At 43.1% G+C, this 22,140-nt stretch overlaps 1 protein-coding gene across 1 annotated transcript in view; it reads left to right on the top strand.

Annotated features, from left to right (window-relative positions):
- igdcc4 (immunoglobulin superfamily, DCC subclass, member 4) overlaps positions 1-22,140 on the top strand; it is a 154,939-nt gene that overhangs the window by 85,555 nt on the left and 47,244 nt on the right. The window contains exon 5 of the mRNA XM_060911564.1: positions 10,842-10,973. Coding sequence (XP_060767547.1) covers positions 10,842-10,973 — 132 coding nt within the window. The remainder of the gene's footprint in view (positions 1-10,841; positions 10,974-22,140) is intronic.

Raw genomic sequence — 22,140 nt, 5'->3', positions numbered from 1 at the left:
CCACTGAGCGTGTGTGGGCGGGGCAGCATCCCTCCACCTTAATAGAATCGCACGCCTAGCCAAAAGCGAGGCAAAGGACAGCGTGCGGCTTTTGGTTGGAGTGAGGCGTGTGTCATCTTCACCAGTGGTGCCGAAAAGGGCAATCAGTGGACTGGGTTCTAGCTCAAGATTAAGAATAAGGGACAAGGTTTGGAAAACATCTCTCCAGTATCTTTCCAGGCTTGGACAAGTCCAAAACATGTGAATAAGCGAGGCCTCTTACATTTATCACATAAAGGATCAACGTCTGAGTACATAGGAGATAATTTGGCTTTAGATATATGAGTCTGGCACGTTTTAATTGTGCGACAGTAGTGACGTAAATGCCAGCGCGACGGAGTAGTGTCCGAAAGTGTTTTCTAATTTTACCAATGAGCTCACTATGATTTGGCAACATACAAAGAGGGAAAAGCACAACTGTGATTTAAAGAGTACAGTACAACTCTTTTAAAAGTCTTTGTGAAGTTTTTGAAATGAAACAAAAAGTTTCATTTAATTAGTTATCATAATTAATCCGTTGTAACACTAAGAAACGTGGGGAAGGACTTTTATAGACCTTATAGACCCCTTCGCATGTTTGTAAACAAACCGACCGTTGCCAGGATGCGCGCGCAGCCTGGACCCAGAAACAATGGCGCTGCCCATAGAGCGGCATTATGAGCTGTCAGATTATGCCAAACAATTGTCGTTACAAGATCGAGAACGCTACATAAATAAGTTAACTCTAACAAGTGGACATCGCATACCGGATCCGTATTTAATTAAAGAGTGGACGGACGATGTTAGTAAGTTCCCTGGTATACAATGGCCAGATATATACTCGTACCTTATTGACAAGACTTCAGTGTACACCCACGAAAAACTTCGTGCCTACAAGTCTTTAGACGCATATGATTATGTTATGTGTGGGCATGTACAGAACGTGTTTTACACTGAAATTGATGAAAACTTCTGTGCTCTGAAGTCAAAAATCTTAGGGTACGCTGACACTTGCACGATTCCGTGGCACGCATTGGCACGACTCGAGTCGTGCCAGTGCGCAAACTAGTCGTAAACTGGCGTGAAGTGTGCGTAAACCCGTCGTGACTGCGTGCCATGTCGGGACGAGAATTTTGAAATGTTCAAAATTTTGGTCACGACAAAATTTCGCGACCAGGTCGTGAACTATGCACAAACTGTTCGTGATCTCGTCGTGAACTCGTTGGGACGATGCGGGAGGATGCGTGCCAGTGCGTGGAAGTGCGCGCCACTTCTGACTGTCATGAACTGCCATGAATAGTTCATGAACAGCTCACGTCGAGTTCACGAGTAGCTCACGACATGTTCACGAATTGGTGCGCATCGCAGCGTGGCCGTGCCTTCCCACTGACACGGTCACGCATTGATGGCACGAGCAGTTCACGACTAGTTTACGCACTTCACGAACAGTTTGCGCATGGCACGAGCAGTTCACGACTACTGCGCGACAGTGGCGCTCGCGTCGGTGCGGGGGTATATATAGGGCTTCCCGGACACTTCTCGCCATTCGCAATTTTTTTTTCTTGCTTTTTTCTTTAATGTCTTTTATTTTCTATTCCTTCATGACTTTTTTTTTTGGGGGGGAGTTTCGTTTCTTTTATTTCAAAAATGGAACAACTGTGGATGCAGCTCATGAAGCTACTACCATTCTTTCTTGCCAAGGGACAGCACCAGCAGGGGACATGTAGTAATGTGACAGGTAGTCTCGCTGATCCTTTGCATCCTTCTGGGTATGATGGCCGGTTAGAGGCAGCAGCCCCTGCAGGTGTCGGTCAGTCCTCCATCCACCAGGGATCAGATCATGTGTGTCCGGATCTTCGCGGTCCACTTCTGAAATTGCGTGTGGGTATCTGATGAGGATGAGGTTGTGCATGACACAGGCGTGCCCAAGTCGGCACGACACCGTCCGAATTGCGCAAACTCGTCATGCCAATGCGGGAAGTGCGTAAACTATGCGCAAACTATGCGTGAACTCATCGTGCCAGTTCGTGAATGTGGACGGGCACGCATTCGTGAACTCGTCGTGAACTATGCGTGAACTAGTCGTGAACAGTGCGGGAGCCTCCCAGTTCGTGCCCCAAAATGGCACGACTTGCCACGACAAAATCGTGGCCAAAAGTCGTGCAAGTGTCAGCCTAGGGTGACCAAGTCAGCGTCAAGGTCAGAAGGTTGCTATGTATGAAGCCTGGGTGGTATACAACAAGCTGGAAGGCTACATTTTGACAGCCAATTGCACATGTATGGCAGGGTAAGTAATCTCCTACAAACAAAATTGCATGCAAAGCTAAGTTAACATGCTAACAATATTCATTACATTGTGTAACTATGACCCAGCTAATCAGACAAACGTTACCAAAGTATTTTGCTACATCAATAAATGAAGACTAGAAAGAATAAAAAAGAAAGATTTAATGAATAGCCTGATCTTACCTGTGATGAAGTGGGCGCTGCAAACCCGCGCATTTTTGATGGTGCTTTCATCCCAGTCTACACGTTTGATGGCTTGTAGCCATAGATGTCGGTGATTTTTTTTTTTTTTGGAATGGGTGAGATCCTGCTGGAATTCTGTACATTTTAACCCCATCACTGCTACGATTCTGACACCCGACAACACAACAACTAGGCATTTCTTCCAAATATTTCTTCTCGTCTCTACCGTCGCTGAGTCTTTTTTGAGTCCAGGCTGCGCGTGCAATTTCCTCTTACATATGAATGACGTTTGCTGCGAAGGAATCTATTGGTCTCCACCTTCCTCAGCACAATCCAAATGTATTTTGTTTAGATGTCTTTATGTATTGTTTTTATTTGTGCGAAATAAAGAAAAAAAGTGCAGTGAAAGAGTGAGAGTGAATAGTGTGAAGGATTCTGTATTTCTAACCTGTATGTCCTTGAGATGAGATGAGATGTCCTTGAGTCAGAATTTTTGTCTCATGCTCTCTCTTTTTCTGCCAGCTTCAGAGAAAAATCATTGCTGGCCTTTACTTTTCTTGTGCGCGTGTTTGTGTGTGTGCGCGAGAGAGAGAGACTGTAAACAAGATGCAGTGTACTGGATAGCAGGTGACTTTGAAAAGAGCTATTTTTTGGTTTACCTTCACTTTGGTGCACACTGAACATCTGATTCCTGGTTCAATGAACAATCAGCCTGCCTCAAACCTCCTTTAATCCAAAATTCAATTAAATATTGTTGGGAATACAGTTTTCACAGCTCCAGGGTTCGATCCTGAGCTCGGGTTAATGTGTGTGAGTTTCTCATGTTCTCCCCTTGTAGGCGTACCGGTATGTTTCATCTGGGTTCTCCTGTTTCCTTCAACACCCCCAAAAACATGCCAGTAAATGGACTGGTGACTCTAAACTGCCTGTAGATGCGAGTAAGTGTGTGTGTGTGTGTGCACGCATGTGCATGATGCCCAGAGATGGACAGGCGTTTTAATTTGGGTTGTATTCCTTCCTCGAGCCCAGTGATCCTGGGAGAGACTCCATATCCTTCACCTTGGTTAAGTTTTATTTATATCCCTGTTGTCTGACTTTATAGTGGGTGTGAAAAATGACGAGGGATTGTAGCGCCATTTTTCATGGACATTTTTCACTATATGCCTTCACGTACGCTCAGACACTGCCCGACATTCAGAGACTCACTCATGCGCTAACATACACGCACAAACGCAGCCGAGACATCTGTTAGTCCAAACATTCACATATTGGAACTTTTTTCTTTTCTAGCGCGACTAGCGCGAAAATGAGACTTGCACAAAAACGTCTACTTTTCATTCATCCACTCATCATTTTAGCGAGCAGCGCGGTACCCGTTGTCTCCGCTCCATAATTCATACGCATTCCCATCACTTCACACAATAAACAAACATTTCACTCACCTCACTTCCTGGTGCAACAGCAGGCTGGTCCGAGAGGAAACCAGAGCCTCTCGGAACCACCGTTCTTAACCACTGATCTGGTGCAGTGGGGGGAGAACATTTGGACTTCCGGAAGTGTAGTGTGTTTAGGAAATTGTTTTGTGCAGTTTTATTTTAGTTATGGATGCATGTTAATGTAGTCTGTTATTTGTGTTAGTTTTAATGGGGAGGGGGGTTGGGAATATTGGGGTATTTTCTAGGGGAATTTAAATGTGTGTTTTAATACTTTTTGTACTTTTTTTGTATTGGGTAATTGGTGGACCAATCAGCAGGGAGCTGCAGCCTGTGAGCCCTTTAAAAGGGGCAGTTTTTGTCATTATGGAGAGAGAGGGTGAGGGGAATGCAGGCTTGCTGTGAGGCTGTGCAATGTAGGTGCAAAGTATGTAAGTGCAATGCAAAATTTGACTTTTTTGTTGTAGTTATTATTTAAGTTGCCTGACTGAGGCCGGTTTTGTTTTGCGTTTATTCAGTTTTTTTTCCCCCCTATTTTGTATGCACTTATTATTCACTGTAAATAAATTCGCACCCGTATTCACTTTATATTTGAGTTGCCAAGTCTTCTTCTATCCTTTATTGGCAAGGGCCAGTCCTGATGTGAGGTGGGGGGTGGAGAAGCCCCCTTTTCTCACAGTGGGTGTGAACTTCAGGGACAAGCATACAGTAAGATTTTAGGTGACTAAGTAATCTAAAACAGGAGAAAATAGTATAATCAGATTCACCGTTACTTGTCCCTTGGGGTTTTGTTTTCGAGTATTTATTTTGTTCTCGGTTGGTTCAGCAACACGCTCTGCCGTTTTGTTTTTCTCTACTCACGGTATATGAGCTGATATCCTAGTAGTAGAGTATATTCAATAGGTATATATATAAAATCAACAATATAAAAAAGATTCATTCATTCATACCAGAAAATAGTTAGTAATTTATCAATACTGTAAGAGAATGCTATAACTACAGGTGTGTTGTCTGGCTGGTAAGAACTTCTGATGTCCTGCTGAAAGCAGAGGAAGACCTACTGACTGCCTTTCAGATTTTTCAAGTGTAGGTCATAACAAGAATTTTCCCCGACACTCAATTATTTTTGTTTAGTGGACCGAAAGCTACTGAATTTGAGTCACAGACTTCCAATTTTATTAGTTTTTTTAAAAAATAGAACAATTAATGAATTTATCTCCACGTGGCCCTAAATTCTCGGCTATTTTTTCCTGCTTCACCATGACCCAATTCAAGATACTACGTCATGCATCATGTGGTGGGCTTTCCCCGTTCACGCAAGGCATTGTCTCATCTCATCTCATTATCTCTAGCCGCTTTATCCTGTTCTACAGGGTCGCAGGCGAGCTGGAGCCTATCCCAGCTGACTACGGGTGAAAGGCGGGGTTCACCCTGGACAAGTCGCCAGGTCATCACAGGGCTGACACATAGACACAGACAACCATTCACACTCACATTCACACCTACGCTCAATTTAGAGTCACCAGTTAACCTAACCTGCATGTCTTTGGACTGTGGGGGAAACCGGAGCACCCGGAGGAAACCCACGCGGACACGGGGAGAACATGCAAACTCCGCACAGAAAGGCCCTCGCCGGCCACGGGGCTCGAACCCGGACCTTCTTGCTGTGAGGCGACAGCGCTAACCACTACACCACCGTGCCGGCAAGGCATTGTGGGATTTGAAAATTTTGAAACAAAATGGAGGACATGAGTGTGCGAATGAAACGTGAAAGACCGACTACAGTAACGGAAAGCAAGAAGAAAAGACGTTATGTTATATACGAAAGAAAGGAAATGCAGGAACAAACTTAATAAATATCGCCGCTCAGCGAGCACCTCGGCTGTTCGTTTAGCGACAGAATGATGGAACTGTCAGTGCACGCTCAAAGGGAAACCTGTAGATGGCAGTAATGCAACACTGTGGATGCCAGCTGCCGTAAAACCCAAAAGAAGAAGAAGAAGAAGGTAAACCTGCGCATGCGCACACACAAGGACTTCCTCTGTCTGCCTGACTGCGCCAAGCGAGCGATTTCATGCACATTATTTGCTTTAATCCCCTCAAATTAAATAAATAACTTCCCAGCCACAGAATGGCCTGATATTTTGTGAGATATTACAGAAATAAACAGATATCACAATGACCACATTTCAGAGGGAACTAAATTTCACCGAGTTTATGAAATCGAAAGGCCGTCTAGCTTTAAATTAAAAATATATATATTATCACATCTCTCTTTCTCTCTCTCTCTCTCTCTCTCTCTGTCTCATACACACACGCACAAACATACCACATCTTGTACCAAAGCGCTGTAGGATTCTGTATCCTGATTGGTCAGAAGGTGTTGAGTTACAGCTCTGACAGTAGTGCAGCTACAAATCACAGGTTTACTTCAACATGAATGCACTCGCTTTAATGCATCGTCATTTCGACAATAACAGCTTATCCACAGGAACATCTCAGGCTCACATCCCTATCAATTGAAGGAGACCTATTATTTAAAAAAACCCTCACTTTTTCAGTGCTTGTTCAAATACATTTGTGTATCTGGAACCAACCAACCAACAAACTCTGAAATAAGAGACGCAGTCAGTTTGTTTTGTTCTGCCTGTTTCAGAAAACATGTGATTCAACAAGACATTCAGATTCGTGTCCACTTTCTATGTCACAAGCGGAGCTCATTTGAATGACTCCGCCCCCTCTCCACTTAGTATCTCCACTCATAGCTTGAGAACTTTTTTGTTTCTGATCTCATGTCCATACAGTAAATATAGCATATATATTTACTCTATATGAGTCAGTAGCCACAAAAATTAAACGTAATCCAAAAATGAGCAATTTAAAAATCACAGAAGTAAAATATACCAAGTGTCTGCACTTTATATTATTCTACTCTTACCTCTTACAGTTTTCAAAACTGAAACCTCCGAACCGAGGCTGACATACACACGCTGTCATCATGACCCAAACTCTTATTTCCCGGAAATGGCCCGGCGCTAGATTAATTCCCCTAGTTAATGAGTAATTTTTAGGAGTGCATTTAGAAAACGCGGTGATTTTCCTGCTACACAGTTCATTACTTTGAAAAAAATTCAGACAGTTGAAGGTAAACTCAGCAAAATCCCAAAACAGTCCTGTTAAAAAGTAAAGGTCTGTTAGAGCTTCTAAAGCTTTCAGGTTTCAATGTTGGGGACATTGAGCCTCGTTTATCAATCTTTTAGTAGAGTTGTGCGTTTGCAGAAGCTAAAGTGAACTAAACATTTCCAATTCAGATTTATGCGAGTTGAAGCCGATTGTTTACATTAGTTCGTATTGTCTGTAAATTTAAACACATCAATGAATACCAAATTTCTCATGTAAATCAGGGGCGTAGGGTGTGTGTGTGTGTGTCACACACTGACTGGCAGCCTGAGTGCATTATGTAACAAAAAATAATTCCCATTGCTAGTTTTAGGCAGCTTAGAAACCAGCTCTTCCATTATTGCTGTTTCTTCCACGTTTTCTTGATGTTGTGTTCTAGAAACGGCACTAAAACTCAGCTTCGAAACCACAAAATGCAACTTTGATGGGAAAAATATATCTCATCTCACCTCATTATCTCTAGCCGCTTTATCCTTCTACAGGGTCGCAGGCAAGCTGGAGCCTATCCCAGCTGACTACGGGTGAAAGGCGGGGTTCACCCTGGACAAGTTGCCAGGTCATCACAGGGCTGACACATAGATACAGACAACCATTCACACTCACATTCACACCTACGCTCAATTTAGAGTCACCAGTTAACCTAACCTGCATGTCTTTGGACTGTGGGGGAAACCGGAGCACCCGGAGGAAACCCACGCGGACACGGGGAGAACATGCAAACTCCGCACAGAAAGGCCCTCGCCGGCCACGAGGCTCGAACCCAGGACCTTCTTGCTGTGAGGCGACAGCGCTAACCACTACACCACCATGCCGCCCCGGGAAGAAAAAAAAATATATATATATATATATATATATATATATAAAATAAATTGCGTACCTCTCTTCACGTCGAAAGAAGGAGGAAAGTTTTGCTTGTTTTGACTTGGCGAATTATTGACACAAGAGAAAATACTCGTAATTCGCAACTAAAAAGACTGCAGCTACACTGGCAGCTTGAACATGCTTTCTAGTGCGATTGTGTTGCGCTTGCGCAGAATGGTATCAGTCCTGCGCGCCTTAGCTCGTGCACCTGAAGGCGCGCCTTGGGCGCGCGGGCCTAACGAGCTCCGGCACTCGCGCCATTAACAAAGAACACCTGTCTTTAATCAATGAACTATGTTTGGGCTATTTAAGGACCGCGCCCATGCAAGGACGATGTGAAGTATTACGCCGCGTCTAGGAACGCGAAAAATCCGAAAAATAAATTTCTCCATTCGGAAAACCGGAGATTTTCAAGAGTTTTGCCAAATATCCGGATTTCTGGGTATTTCGTCATTAGCGGAAAAAATCCGGAGGAATTTTCATGAAAATCTAAAAATCCGGAATTCCGGGAAAATCCGGAACACTTTCATGACTAATTTATTTCGAATGGTGAACCGAATTGTATACACTCACCGGCCATTTTAATCGGAACATGTGTATGCGCATGCACAGTTACACTTACATTCTTACAGCATGATGGCGTAGTGGCTAGCACCTCTATATGAGGCAGGAGACACAACAAAAAACGATTTTGACCTTTTTGGTGACCTTAACTGGATGACCCTCAAAATGTTGGCGGTTCTATTTGAGACTAATGCCCATCTATCCTGAAAGTTTCATGAAGATTGATCCAGCTGTTTTCCCGTAATATCGTTAACAAAAAAAGAAAGAAACCTGACCGAAAACAATACCTCGCCCCCTTGTGGACTCTGTCCTGGGCGAGGTAAAGATGTTTTTGAGCTGTAAACTAAATGATATGACTGTACTGGGATGAAATACAACAATGCTGGTGTTAATATTGACAAAATTACCATTTTTATAAAAATTGGCATTTTCTTGGTTGAACATGGCTCAAAATGCAACCTGCTGGTTCAAATCATCTTAAACCTTTTAAGGCCGATGCTGACGTAGAGTTGACTGTATTATACTGTATGTATGTGTAAAACAATTATTCCATGAATTCGAGTCGTACATGAGCTGATAGCTGACGAGGTGCGTGTGAATATATCCACATTCACTGAATTTTGAGAAACGGAGCATTTCCATTTTTATTTTTTGTAAATTCAATCAACTTTATACAAAACGTCCGACAAAATAATTTCCGCTTAGAATATAAACAAACCGGCGAAATGACAGGAACAGTTTGTGAAAAATGCGATAATAATAATAATAATTCTTGGGGAAAACAAAGATGTGTTCTTACCATCAAATACTTTCATTCCATATTTTGTTGCTTTTTTTTGTACATTTTGGGGTTTTGTTTTCGAGGAGAGTTTTTATTTCGTCCTCGGTTGGTTCAGCAACACGCTCCGCCATTTTGTTTTTCTCTACTCACGGTATATAAGCTGATATCCTAGTAGTGGAGTAGCCAATCAGAGCGCGCCATTGCTCATATCCAGTGAATGTGGATAGAATAAAGTCTGCTATATATCTGCTATAAAGTAAGAGATTACTTGTTTTGCACACATTCCACAACATTAAATGAAACTATAAACAGATAAAAAATACAATTTTTTAAGGAATATAAATTGTACTCTATTGCAAATTGCTGTGGTATAAGAGGAATAAAACACATTAGAGGAAAATAAAGATCTTTGTGTTGGTAACAGTAACTCTGCTTCGTCACACCACCTCATTGGTGATTATTTTCCCGTAACAGCATGACACAACGTGTTTTGTTCCTTACTCAAATGCCACTTATGTTTTCAATTTATTCACTTGATGCTTTTCTCACTGCACTTTAATGTTTGGACTGTAAGATCATCAGTGCGCATATTTCTCGCTCTTGGCTTTGAAATGAAAAAAAATTTTAAATGAAAAAGAAAGAAAGAGGGCGGCACGGTGGTGTAGTGGTTAGCGCTGTCGCCTCACAGCAAGAAGGTCCGGGTTCGAGCCCCGTGGCCGGCGAGGGCCTTTCTGTGTGGAGTTTGCATGTTCTCCCCGTGTCTGCGTGGGTTTCCTCCGGGTGCTCCGGTTTCCCCCACAGTCCAAAGACATGCAGTTTAGGTTAACTGGTGACTCCTAAATTGAGCGTAGGTGTGAATGTGAGTGTGAATGGTTGTCTGTGTCTATGTGTCAGCCCTGTGATGACCTGGCGACTTGTCCAGGGTGAACCCCGCCTTTCGCCCGTAGTCAGCTGGGATAGGCTCCAGCTCACCTGCGACCCTGTAGAACAGGATAAAGCGGCTAGAGATGATGAGATGAGAGATGAGAAAGAAAGAATAAAAGCTGTGCCTCTACTGTATGACACTGAGAATTCTCTGTGATGCTCCAGGCACATTTGGAAATCTGAACATACTTTACCATAATGGAGGCTGTTTCGTTGAGAAGTGCTTATTTTCAGAAGTGTTTCTCATCATGTCATGCTTTCAGACTATTTTGTATTAAAGGAGGGTTGGTTTTTTTTCCCACAGTAGAAGATTCAGCTCTGAATGTGATGTATTAATGACAGATTCACTTCTCTAGGCTCAAAGAGAGCAGACTGTTTTCTTTGCTTCTCTCTCTCGCCTCTTTGGAGAGTGTTTCAGACAGCTGTGTGTTGACAGGATGCCTTTTTGACCTTGAGTCACTTTCCCTTTGGCTGAATTCTTTGTCTGGCTGTCAAGATGTCACACATTACTGCCCTCTGGTGGGCTTGTTTGTATACACAAACACCTGTTAAAAGAGAACACTAACCCATGCTGTGTGTGTGTGTGTGTGTGTGTGTGCATCGTCCTTCAGGTCCTTCAGAGGAGAGCAAGGTGATGATCGTAGCCCCTCCGCGAGACTTGACGGTAGTTTTGGGGCGGCCAGCGGTGCTGGAGTGTATGGCTTACGGCCAACCCAAACCTTTCGTGTCCTGGAGTAGACAAGGTAAGAACTTACACACACTAGTGCTCCTCGCTAAAGCCTACCATGAACTGAGTTGATACACAGGATGAAAATGTGAAGACTCCGCCCCTTTTTTAAAGGACCCATGGCATGGTGGTTTGTTGATGCTTTAAACGGGCTCGTGGAGGTTTCCGGATGTTATATCCGCAGCCTTTCTCGAAATGAACCCTCGGCACGTAGATATAGCCTCCTGGGAGAAAGCCTCATTTCAGCCCTTTTCCCAGTGCGTCGTTTTGCTAATGAGAAGCATGGAGGCGGGGAAGGGTAGAGGGTGGGGGCAGGCCATGGGGGAGGGGGAGGGGCTTGACCAAGCTGCGGGCATGCTACCTGTGTGTGAACAGTAGCAATGGCAGGTCAAGCAACACTCCAAGCTTTCGAGCATGCTGCATACTTTTTGGTTTTGTAGCGCAGAGTACCTGGCTAACTGCAGGAAGCGGTTAGCTGCACAGCTAATGTAGCCATTGCAAGGCTAACACACCGATTTTAAAACACGGCAAAACGACCAGTTATACACTTACTTGTTCGGTGTTTGTGGCTGATGCGGCAGGGATGCTTGGTACGGACCCAGGCTTCAGTGACAGTTGATGTGCAAAACCTGCCCTGTACTGTCCCAAGTTGTGGAAACATTCCTCAGGAAAATGCTTCCGACAAACATACACCGTCTTAGGTAGACTCGACGGCGTATTATTGGAGTAAATAAAATTAAGCCACTGCGTCTTCAGGGGCTCTCCCGTCGGCAGTAAAAACAGACTCCTTTCTGTGTTGTCACATCCATGTACAGCACAATTTCCATGTTTCGCTCGCTTAGGTGATGCCATGTTGTTGTGTCCTCTATGGTCTCCTCACTACAAAATTGAAGTGACGCATCTATGGTGGCAACTTTTGAGCTGGGCGGGCAATCCATACAGTGGGTGGGAATCCAGAGGGGGGGCGTGGGGATCATCTCCCTTGCTGACGTAGTAAAGGGAAGAGCCTATCAACGCGCCATTTTGACGCGCCATTCTCAAATGTTGACAAAGGGTGGGCATAGTTTGGTTTACACATTATGACATTTCTAGCCACTGGGGTGACTTAAGAAGGTCAGAGGAACTCATTTTAACGTTAAAAAACCTCAGAAAGTGAAAATTTCATGCCATGGGACCTTTAAGGGAAAACTGTCGTGAAGTGCAATATACTGAAGTGGCGAGACAGTGCTAGGATTTGTTTTACTAGTAAAATAAATCCATACTAAATTCACACTAGCATTCGTGTAGCTTGTGGCTTATTTCTTGTGGACATGTAGGAACTGAGTGTTGTCACTTGTGGGCGTGACCTGTATAGGTTTTTCTTTGTTCCGAAGAAAAACAGGAATAGCTCTACAGTATTTAGAGCTAACCCTAATGCTAACTCAACTTAAATAATGCACTTATTAGTGTAAAAATTTTGATTTATATTTTACATGTTCAACTTGCGTATTAGTTTCATCGACAGATTAGCAAACCAAGCTAACTGTACTAGCTACATAGTGCACACTGATCAACTACCAACAATCTTTGCTACTTCCTTTCTGCTTCATAATGTCTCTATACACATTTAATGTGAGGTTCTATATGACACGATAAGAAGAAATGATCACTGTTTTAAGTTTTTCATCCAGTTTTGCATTAAATTCATCAATAGGAACAAAGTGCATGGAGGAAGCGAGTTATGAAGAAACATTGGACCACAGGTGCCACGGGATTAGTCCGAGGAGTCACTTGAAATTTGAGAACTTTAGCAGGTTGAACTAATAAAAACAATTTGTATTATTCTATCCACATTCACTGGATATGAGCAGTCGCATGCTCTGATTGGTTACTCTACTGCTAGGACATCAGCTCATATACCGTGAGTAGAAAAAAACAAAATGGCGGTGCGTGTTGCTGAACCAACCGAGGACGAAATAAAAACTCTACTCGAAAACAAAATCCAAAAAATTACCAAAAAAAAAAAAGCACAAGAAAATATGGAATAAAAGTATTTGATTTAAAGCTAGACGGCCTTTCGATTTCATAAAATATGTGAAATTTAGTTCCCTCTGAAATGTGGTCATTGTGATATATGTTTATTTCTGTAATATCTCACAAAATATCAGGCCATTCTGTGGCTGAGAAGTCTCATCTCATCTCATTATCTCTAGCCGCTTCATCCTTCTACAGGGTCGCAGGCAAGCTGGAGCCTATCCCAGCTGACTACGGGCGAAAGGCGGGGTACACCCTGGACAAGTCGCCAGGTCATCACAGGGCTGACACATAGACACAGACAACCATTCACACTCACATTCACACCTACGCTCAATTTAGAGTCACCAGTTAACCTAACCTGCATGTCTTTGGACTGTGGGGGAAACCGGAGCACCCGGAGGAAACCCACGCGGACACGGGGAGAACATGCAAACTCCACACAGAAACGCCCTCGCCGGCCACGGGGCTCGAACCCAGGACCTTCTTGCTGTGAGGCGACAGCGCTAACCACTACACCACCGTGCCGCCCTGGCTGAGAAGTTATTTATTTAATTTGAGGGGATTAAAACAAATAATGTGCATAAAGTCGCTCGCTTCGTGCAGTCAAGCAGACAGAGGAAGTCCGTGTGTGTGCGCATGCGCAGGTTTACCTTCTTCTTTTGGGTTTTACGGCAGCTGGCATCCACATTGTTGCATTACTGCCATCTACAGGTTTACCTTTGAGCGTGCACTGACAGTTCCATCATTCTGTCGCTAAACGAACAGCTGATCACACCGAGGTGCTCGCTGAGCGCCCATATTTATTAGTTTGGTCCTGCGTTTCCTTTCCTTTGTATATAACATAACGTCTTTTCTTCTCGCTTTCTTTCCGTTACTGTAGTCGCTCTTTCACGTTTCATTCGCACACTCGCGTCCTCCATTTTTCTCTCCTGTTTCAAATCTGTATCCCACAATGCCTTGCGTGAACGGGGAAAGCCCACCACGTGATGCATGATGTAGTATCTTGAATTGGGTCATGGTGAAGCAGGAAAAAATAGCGGAGAATTTAGGGGCACGTGGAGATAAATTCATTAATTGTTCTGTTAAAAAAATAATACAATTGGAAGTCTGTGATTTGAATTCAGTAGCTTTCGGTCTGCTAAACAAAAATAATTGGGTGTCGGGGAAAATTCTTTTTATGACCTACACTTGAAAAATCTAAAAGGCAGTCGACCTTTAACTCTTTACCCCTTAATGATGACATATGATGACCCCATGTATATCCCATAATGACGACATATGACGCCTTGTCTAAAACCTTGTCTTTAGACTTTTTTTCTTGTAAATATGTTCTAAGGGTGAACAGTATATACATATACAAGGGTGGTTGTAGCAACTGCTTTAAGGGGTAAAGGTGCATGATGATCTGTACATGATATATTCTTATATTTGATTTATCATTGAATTCCAGTATATTTACCTGCTACAGCCCAGTTTAACCCTAGAACCACTTTTTCTTGATTCTGAGGATAATCGTTCCTCCTTATGTCGTTTGCTATTGTAATGACGCTATAGATACGACATTTTATGCGAAAGGAAGCTACATGACTCACAGCGTCACTGTTATACAGCACTATAAAGCACTGTGGACTCTTTTTACTGCTGAATGCTTGACAGTCTAGCAGGCCTCCAGACATCGAGCCATTGTTCTCAGTGATCTGCAATCAAATCCTTCTCATACGTCTCATCAGAGATCCTGTACGGCTGACATTTGCATGATAAATACTGTGCAGCTGAAGGCGTTCTGGCAAACACAGCCGTGTCTAGTTTTTTTTTTTTTTAAATGCTGTTTCCTTTGTCTGCTGGAAAACATGGCAGATGCTGCTGGTCAGTTCGTCCCTATAGAATTAATTACAGCAGCACCATGTGGTCTCTGTTGTTCTCTACTGCCTCCTGCTGATTAATAGTACACATCAGACTCGGCCAGATTTCTGCGCTATCATAGGAGGAAAGTTCTCATCAGAAAGAGGATCCAGTCTTTAATTCCCTTTCTTTTATTCTCCTGAGACAGAAATAACAATAACACTGTACTTTTCCTCGGTGCTGCTGTTGGACCATTAAGGAGATATTTTGTACCTTCAATGTATATTTAATTTTTTTAGCTTGTAGTTTAGTGTCAAAGTATATAAATGTACAAGTTATTTTTAAATGTATACACTATATTCACGTTTTCAAGTGAAAGATACAGTATGTACATGAAAAACATGGACCCTATACGGGCGGTTTCACAATCAGTCTGAAAATCAAACCTCAGGTTTTTGTGTTTCTCTGCTGCCAAAAATGACCTTTTGAGATGGAAATGAACTGCGCAGGGTTTCAGAGCTACAGGTCATATGTATACTGGGCGTGTCACGTTACTGTGGTGGTAAGAGGTGTAGGTTGTATTTCTAAAACTGACGACCTTTCTGATAGTCCACAAGAATAAAGGATACAAAGTAAAAAAACTGTTGAGTGATTTTAAGGACAAATTTTCACGTCCTGTGCAGTGATGTGTGTGCACATGGTGGTGGCTATAATAACACCTGAAGTGGTGACTATCCTTGTGGTTTTCCGGAGCGGACACTTTTTGATGGATGGACTCACATTGCAACCACATGTGAAGCTCTGCTGCAAATCAAAAGTGTCTCACGTTTGTTTCAAGTTTCCTGGTTGTTTCCTGGTTTTTACTGTGCAACAAGAACTTGCTTTGATAGCAGTGTCCTATAGAGTCACAAAGTATAACTGTGAAAACAGGAAATTCATTATAGTTTTAACATGCAGTCAGTTTCGTTGATGTTAAGGCCCGGTCCCACTGGCCGATGGACACAAAACGTATGCAAAAAGGACACAGCGGATGAGCAAAATTTCGGGGGTGGCTCTATCCGTTTTCATCCGCTCCAGAAATGGACAAAATTGGCGAAAATTTGTGAAAACAGAAAGGAAAAGAACGGACGTGGGTAGTATATAGCGGGGATGTTAAACGCATGTTCATAGGAAGCCTAGCGGATGAAAGCGGATGGAAGTGGATGACAGCTCCGAAGGGGTTACCGGTGATAACTGAGAAGCGGACGCATAGCAGAAAGAGCGGATGCATAGCGGATGAAGGGGATGCATCACGTACGCCTAACGGAAACAAAGGGGATGTTGCGCGGATGTATATCGGATGCAGACTGTTCACTGCGCATGCGGGGGGTATGAATTGCGTCTGCTCCGCGGATATAAAGGGATGCAGCACGCACGCCGTCAGCATAAAGCGGAAAGACGTGCTGGCGGCTACATCGATACATCTCTACTACTAGATGATTTTCTCCCCCTTTTTATACAAAATATCGATTGTCCGCTAGGAGTCCTTCTACATACTCTAGACATACTCCAGACATCCTAATTATACGAGATACATCCCAGATATAAACGCTTTGTCCGTTTTGAATACTTTATATACGAGATGCATACGCTTACATCCTTTCTATTTCCGTGCTACTAACGATGAATAGACGTTTCATGTACCTTATCTTTCCTCCCTCTTTCCGTTTTCAGCTGCAGCGGATGTGAGTTGCGAGGATGCCCAGAGGATGCAGAGAGGATACAGCAGACGTTTAACGGATGATAACGGACATAGAACGTTTGTTGCTCGTATATGTCGCGGATTTACATCGTACACGGCGGAAAGTTCATCCGTTCTAAAAGTTTTGTGCAGCTCAAAACTTTTTGCGCGGATGAAATCACAGTGGACGGATGCTCGATGGATAGAGCGTATGAAGCACGTATGCAATGAGTACACAACAGATGCATAGCGTTTTCCAACGGATGGCAAAGATTTTTTTACGTTTTACATCCTCTTTGCATCCGTAAGTGCAGTGGGACCGGGCCTTTATAACTTCTCGTTGATGGAAACTTGAGTGCAAAACTGTTCATGACAACTGCAGTCCTAGAGTGAGCAAGTTAAGGCCCTGTTTACATTATTTCGAATCAGCGGATCATCAGATTAACGTTTTTAAAACGATTCGCGTACACACACAAAATTTCTGTGCCCGCAACAAAACCGTTCCCCGTGCACACAGCAACGCCAATACACGGATATGCTAATCACATGACTAATTAGACGGCACGTCACATGATCCCAGTGCATATCGGGCATGCGCAAGTCACTCACCACTTGCAAGCACATAAAGTGTGTGAGAGAGGGAGTGAGCAAGAGAGTGTGAGAGAGAGGAGAGAGAGAAAGAGAGAGCAAGCGAGCGAGAGAGTGTGAGAGAGTGAGAGAGCATAAGAATCAAAATTTGAAGTTCGCCGTGTCATTGGGACTAAAGAGGAGAAGGTTTTTCAGCAGTCGCGTCACATGACCAAGGTGGCATGACCAACGCCAGCGAATCAGGAAGGTGGATGTCACAGTGACGTTGTCCAATTACGACGTCAGCTAGAGCTCAGCACTGCGTATCCTCGTTCCTCAATGTTTACACAGCACCGGATCAGATACGTACTGGGTTGAATACGTGGGCCCTGGCGGATTCAAACTGTTCCGCCTGTGGAGTTGTTTCCTGGCTTTTTAATGTGCACGGACAGTGCATCCGCAACGACAACGATACGGATACGGTCTAATGTAAACACCACCTAACTGTAGTCCTCAGACATAAAAGCATTACTGTAAGAGTCCAGAGCGTCTTCCAAGTGTGACTTTCAACTGTCCATATGGGGCCGTCCTCCACAGGAGCGATGTGATGAGACTCCAGCCAGAAGTAGGGCATCAGGATGGATCGGGCAGGTCTGAGGAACAGAAGAGGTCAGCATCTCGGTCTCAGGGGCGGGGCGGGGGGGCATAATCTTTGACCAAATTTGGCTCCTCAAGTTTTTTCCTTTAGTAAGAAAGTAAATGTAGAGTAATTATCTGATTCATTAACAGATTTAAAAAAATAAATAAACCAAATAATCCTACAGTCCTAATTGCTATTTGTGGTGGTTAATTTAAATGTGTTTAAACTATAATTTTGAGGCAAAATGGTGGATGGTGAAATAGGCCTGTGTGCTGTAACGATATTATCATCCCTACATCCCTTTATTACTCTATCCATATTCACTGGATATGAGCAATCGCATGCTCTGATTGGCTACTCTGCTACTAGGATATCAGCTCATATACTGTGACAGAGCCTAATCTAGGGCGCGTAATACGCGATAATACGCGTTTTTTATCTGTCTGTCGCACATCCACTTTTTGGGCGCGAGAGTGATATCGCGTATCTATTCATTTTGTCGCGCATTTATAAGTAGAGAGCGTGTAGTCGCGTTTTACTGAATCTTGTGCGTATCAATTTGTCAGCATCCGCTAGCAAGCACTGCGGTAAATATAGCGTTGTTTACACACCAATCGGAAAATATCGGAAAGGACCGAAGTATTCCGAATGGTTTATTTAGCGGGTAAAACAGTTTTGTGAACTATTATATCATTGGTCACCGAACCGGAAGACAGTGTATCTCAACCAATTATGTGAAGTGTTTTAAAAAGACCCAAAAGCGCATGGCATATCGTTCTGTCTCATCCAAACATAACATTCAGAGCCTCCAGGATTTCGCGATTTGCAACATCAACGCAAATTCAACCAATCCCCGTGAATTCAGGGCGGTGTTGCAGTTCTATCCAATCACCGCAACTTTCCCGCAAATTTGACCAATCGTTGGCGTCGTCTTGCAGTGACGTCGACAAACTACCTTCCGCCTTACTTCCGTGTATACGTTCAAGAGAAGCAGCATGTGCGCAGTGTTGCCAGATTGGGCAGTTTTAAGTGCATTTTGGCGGGTTTTGAACATATTTAGGCTGGAAAGCGTCAGCAGTATCTGGCAACATTGCATGATGTGCGAGTCAGTGTTTATAGGCTTAAATTCTGTTACTGAAAGTGTGTTATGTTTACAGTGAAGGACTGTGTGCACTTTACATTATTTTTTACTTAATACAAGAAATTAATGGATGCCAACATTTTTGCCAAAATGGTATTTTATTTTCCATTGTTTGGCAGCTTCAGCATCATACTGTGAGATTCTGTTCAAATTGTTTTTTTCTTCTATGAAGCCTGAGCTATTTATTTTATTAGTTTATAATTATTGTTTAATTTAGTCTTCAGGAGAGACTGCCTGCACACAGTACTAGTATTAATAGTTTTTTTTTCTTACATGAAAGCTGAGGCATTTATATTATATTTTAAGGTAACTTCATGTTGTGCTGTGAGGTTCTCTGCACTTTAACTTTTGAACCAACAGGTGCATTTGGATAAGTAAAGCCGATTTTTCTGCATTTTTGTAGTCCTGCTAATTTTACACATTCTACATGATTGCTAGTTGTTGTTTTTTTTGAGTAATTTGTTTAATTTTTCTTGTTGAAAGTTCAATTTAGTATTATGTTAATGATATTCTAAAAGTAAAGATTAATAAAACTGTTCTGTTTATAGATGTACTCTTGAAAATATTTACCAATGTATTACTTATTTTTCTGTCCCCACTAACTGGAACAAATGAGGGATATTTTTACCCATGTTAATATTTTCTGTCCCCTGTTTCTACAACTAGTGAGAGATCTGTCCCCTATTTTCAAATTCCTAGATTAGGCTCTGCTGTGAGTAAAGAAAAACAAAATGGCGGCGCATGTTGCTGAATCAACCGAGGATGAAATAAAAACTCTCCTCGAAAACAAAACCCTAAAAAAATAAAAAAAAGCTACAAAATATGGAATATAAGTATTTGATAAATGTAAGAACACATCTTTTTTTTAATTTTTCAATCATCATTATTGTAGCATTTTTCACAAATTGCTCCTGTCTTTTTACCAGGTTGTTTGCGGAAATGATTTTGTCGGACGTTTTGTATAAAGTTTGTATTTATCGAATTTGCAAAAAATAAAAATGCTCTGTTTCTCAAAATCCAGTGAATGTGGATATATTCACACACTACATGCCTCATCGGCTATCAGCTTGTGTACGACTTGATTTCATGGAATAACTGTTAATTATACTGCCACAATATCCAGTGGTTTACATCCTCAAAATCAGAATACGCTAAGACAAGTTATGACTCACAAATCTGGCAAAAGAGTAGCCTTTTCCCCCCAATAAAACAGAAGACAAGTGACCTATAACTCTGGAATGATTTACACAGGTGTTTTGATCTCTGTGACATAATTTGACACTACCTGGAAGCCCCGCCCCCTTCCCCTAATGTGTTTCTGTAATAATAATAATAATAATAATAATAATTTCAACTTAGGGTGGTGGTGTAGTGGTTAGCAATGTCGCCTCACAGCAAGAAGGTCCGGGTTCGAGCCCCGTGGCCGGCGAGGGCCTTTCTGTGTGGAGTTTGCATGTTCTCCCCGTGTCCGCGTGGGTTTCCTCCGGGTGCTCCGGTTTCCCCCACAGTCCAAAGACATGCAGGTTAGGTTAACTGGTGACTCTAAATTGAGCGTAGGTGTGAATGTGAGTGTGAATGGTTGTCTGTGTCTATGTGTCAGCCCTGTGATGACCTGGCGACTTGTCCAGGGTGTACCCCGCCTTTCGCCCGTAGTCAGCTGGGATAGGCTCCAGCTCGCCTGCGACCCTGCACAAGATAAGCGGTTACAGATATGGATGGATGGATGAATGGATGGAAGTTCAACTTGTATTGCGCCTTTCTCACACCCAAGGTCACTTCACAATTACAAAAAAAAGTCCACCAAAAGAGGGTGAAGATTTAATTCCAGTGGAGTAGCTGCCCACAATCCCACCAAAAGGTGCACGAAGGTATGTCCTACACCGCCTGCGCAGCCAACGCCACGCCACCAGGCAACATTGCTCGGAACACCGTGCCAAGCACAGAAGCACCGCTGCACAGAGCGCTGGACAACCCTGATGTTAAAAAGAGCAACGTGCTCACTGCAGTCCATAGCGAGGAGCACAGGCATCACCCATGGCGCACCAAGGCCTGAAAGGAACCGAAACCCAAAACTGGGTCCAGAGCTACGCCACAACCGGTGGACAAAACAGTCAAAGAACCAACATCAAATCATACGATTACCAAAAGAAACACAAAGGGGAACAAAAAAAGAAAAATAAAAAGCTCCGGTGAGAAACATCAGCCGAAATGCGCACAGCATACTCTCAACCGGAAACGGAAACAAGTTTCTGAGAATGTTTTGAGTTTGTTACTGTGATCTAAATCCTCTCAGTGTTTGTTCCAATGAGTTAGACAATAAGAATTTAACAGCTATAATAAGTTAACTGTATTTGCAATTTTTTATTAAAAAAAAAACTTAATTCAAGTGAAGAGGGAAGAAAATTTTGACCTTAAACGCTTCAACAGGCCACAACGAAGTGTCACGTCTAACACTGTTAATGGTGAAAATATCAGCCATGGAAACGCCAGCTAGGTTTTTTTAAGCGAATGTTTCTGGCCGATCGATACTTCACAACCCTGAACTCACGTTCTGAGTGAATGTGATGAACGCAGCTTTGTCTTTCCATGTTGAAAGCACATATATATTAGTTTTATTTATATTTCTATATAACCTGAAAATAAAGTTAATAAATGTGTCATGGGGCGGCATGGTGGTGTAGTGGTTAGCGCTGTCGCCTCACAGCAAGAAGGTCCGGGTTCAAGCCCCGTGGCCGGCGAGGGCCTTTCTGTGAGGAGTTTGCATGTTCTCCCCGTGTCCGCGTGGGTTTCCTCCGGGTGCTCCGGTTTCCCCCACAGTCCAAAGACATGCAGGTTAGGTTAACTGGTGACTCTAAATTGAGCGTAGGTGTGAATGTGAGTGTGAATGGTTGTCTGTGTCTATGTGTCAGCCCTGTGATGACCTGGCGACTTGTCCAGGGTGTACCCTGCCTTTCGCCCGTAGTCAGCTGGGATAGGCTCCAGCTTGCCTGCGACCCTGTAGAACAGGATAAAGCGGCTACAGATAATGAGATGAAATGTGTCATGGTGACAAACTGCATTTGTTGCTATTTCCTGTTTTACGCGACTCGACTCGTCACGCCATTAAAGTGCATATTCTGGACCAATTTCGGTTTTTTTTTTATATGAAAGTATGTCCCTTTACACACTCATCCAGAAGGGTAATTTTGCACAAGGCCATCTGTCTACAGCAGAAAAAAGTAAAATAACAAAATGCGTCTGGAAAAATCCCAAGGGAG

Source organism: Neoarius graeffei, chromosome 27, assembly GCF_027579695.1.
Source record: "Neoarius graeffei isolate fNeoGra1 chromosome 27, fNeoGra1.pri, whole genome shotgun sequence".
NCBI classification, from domain to species: domain Eukaryota; kingdom Metazoa; phylum Chordata; class Actinopteri; order Siluriformes; family Ariidae; genus Neoarius; species Neoarius graeffei.
Note: the sequence above shows the minus strand (reverse complement) of the source record. Positions and strands in the feature narration are given on the sequence as shown.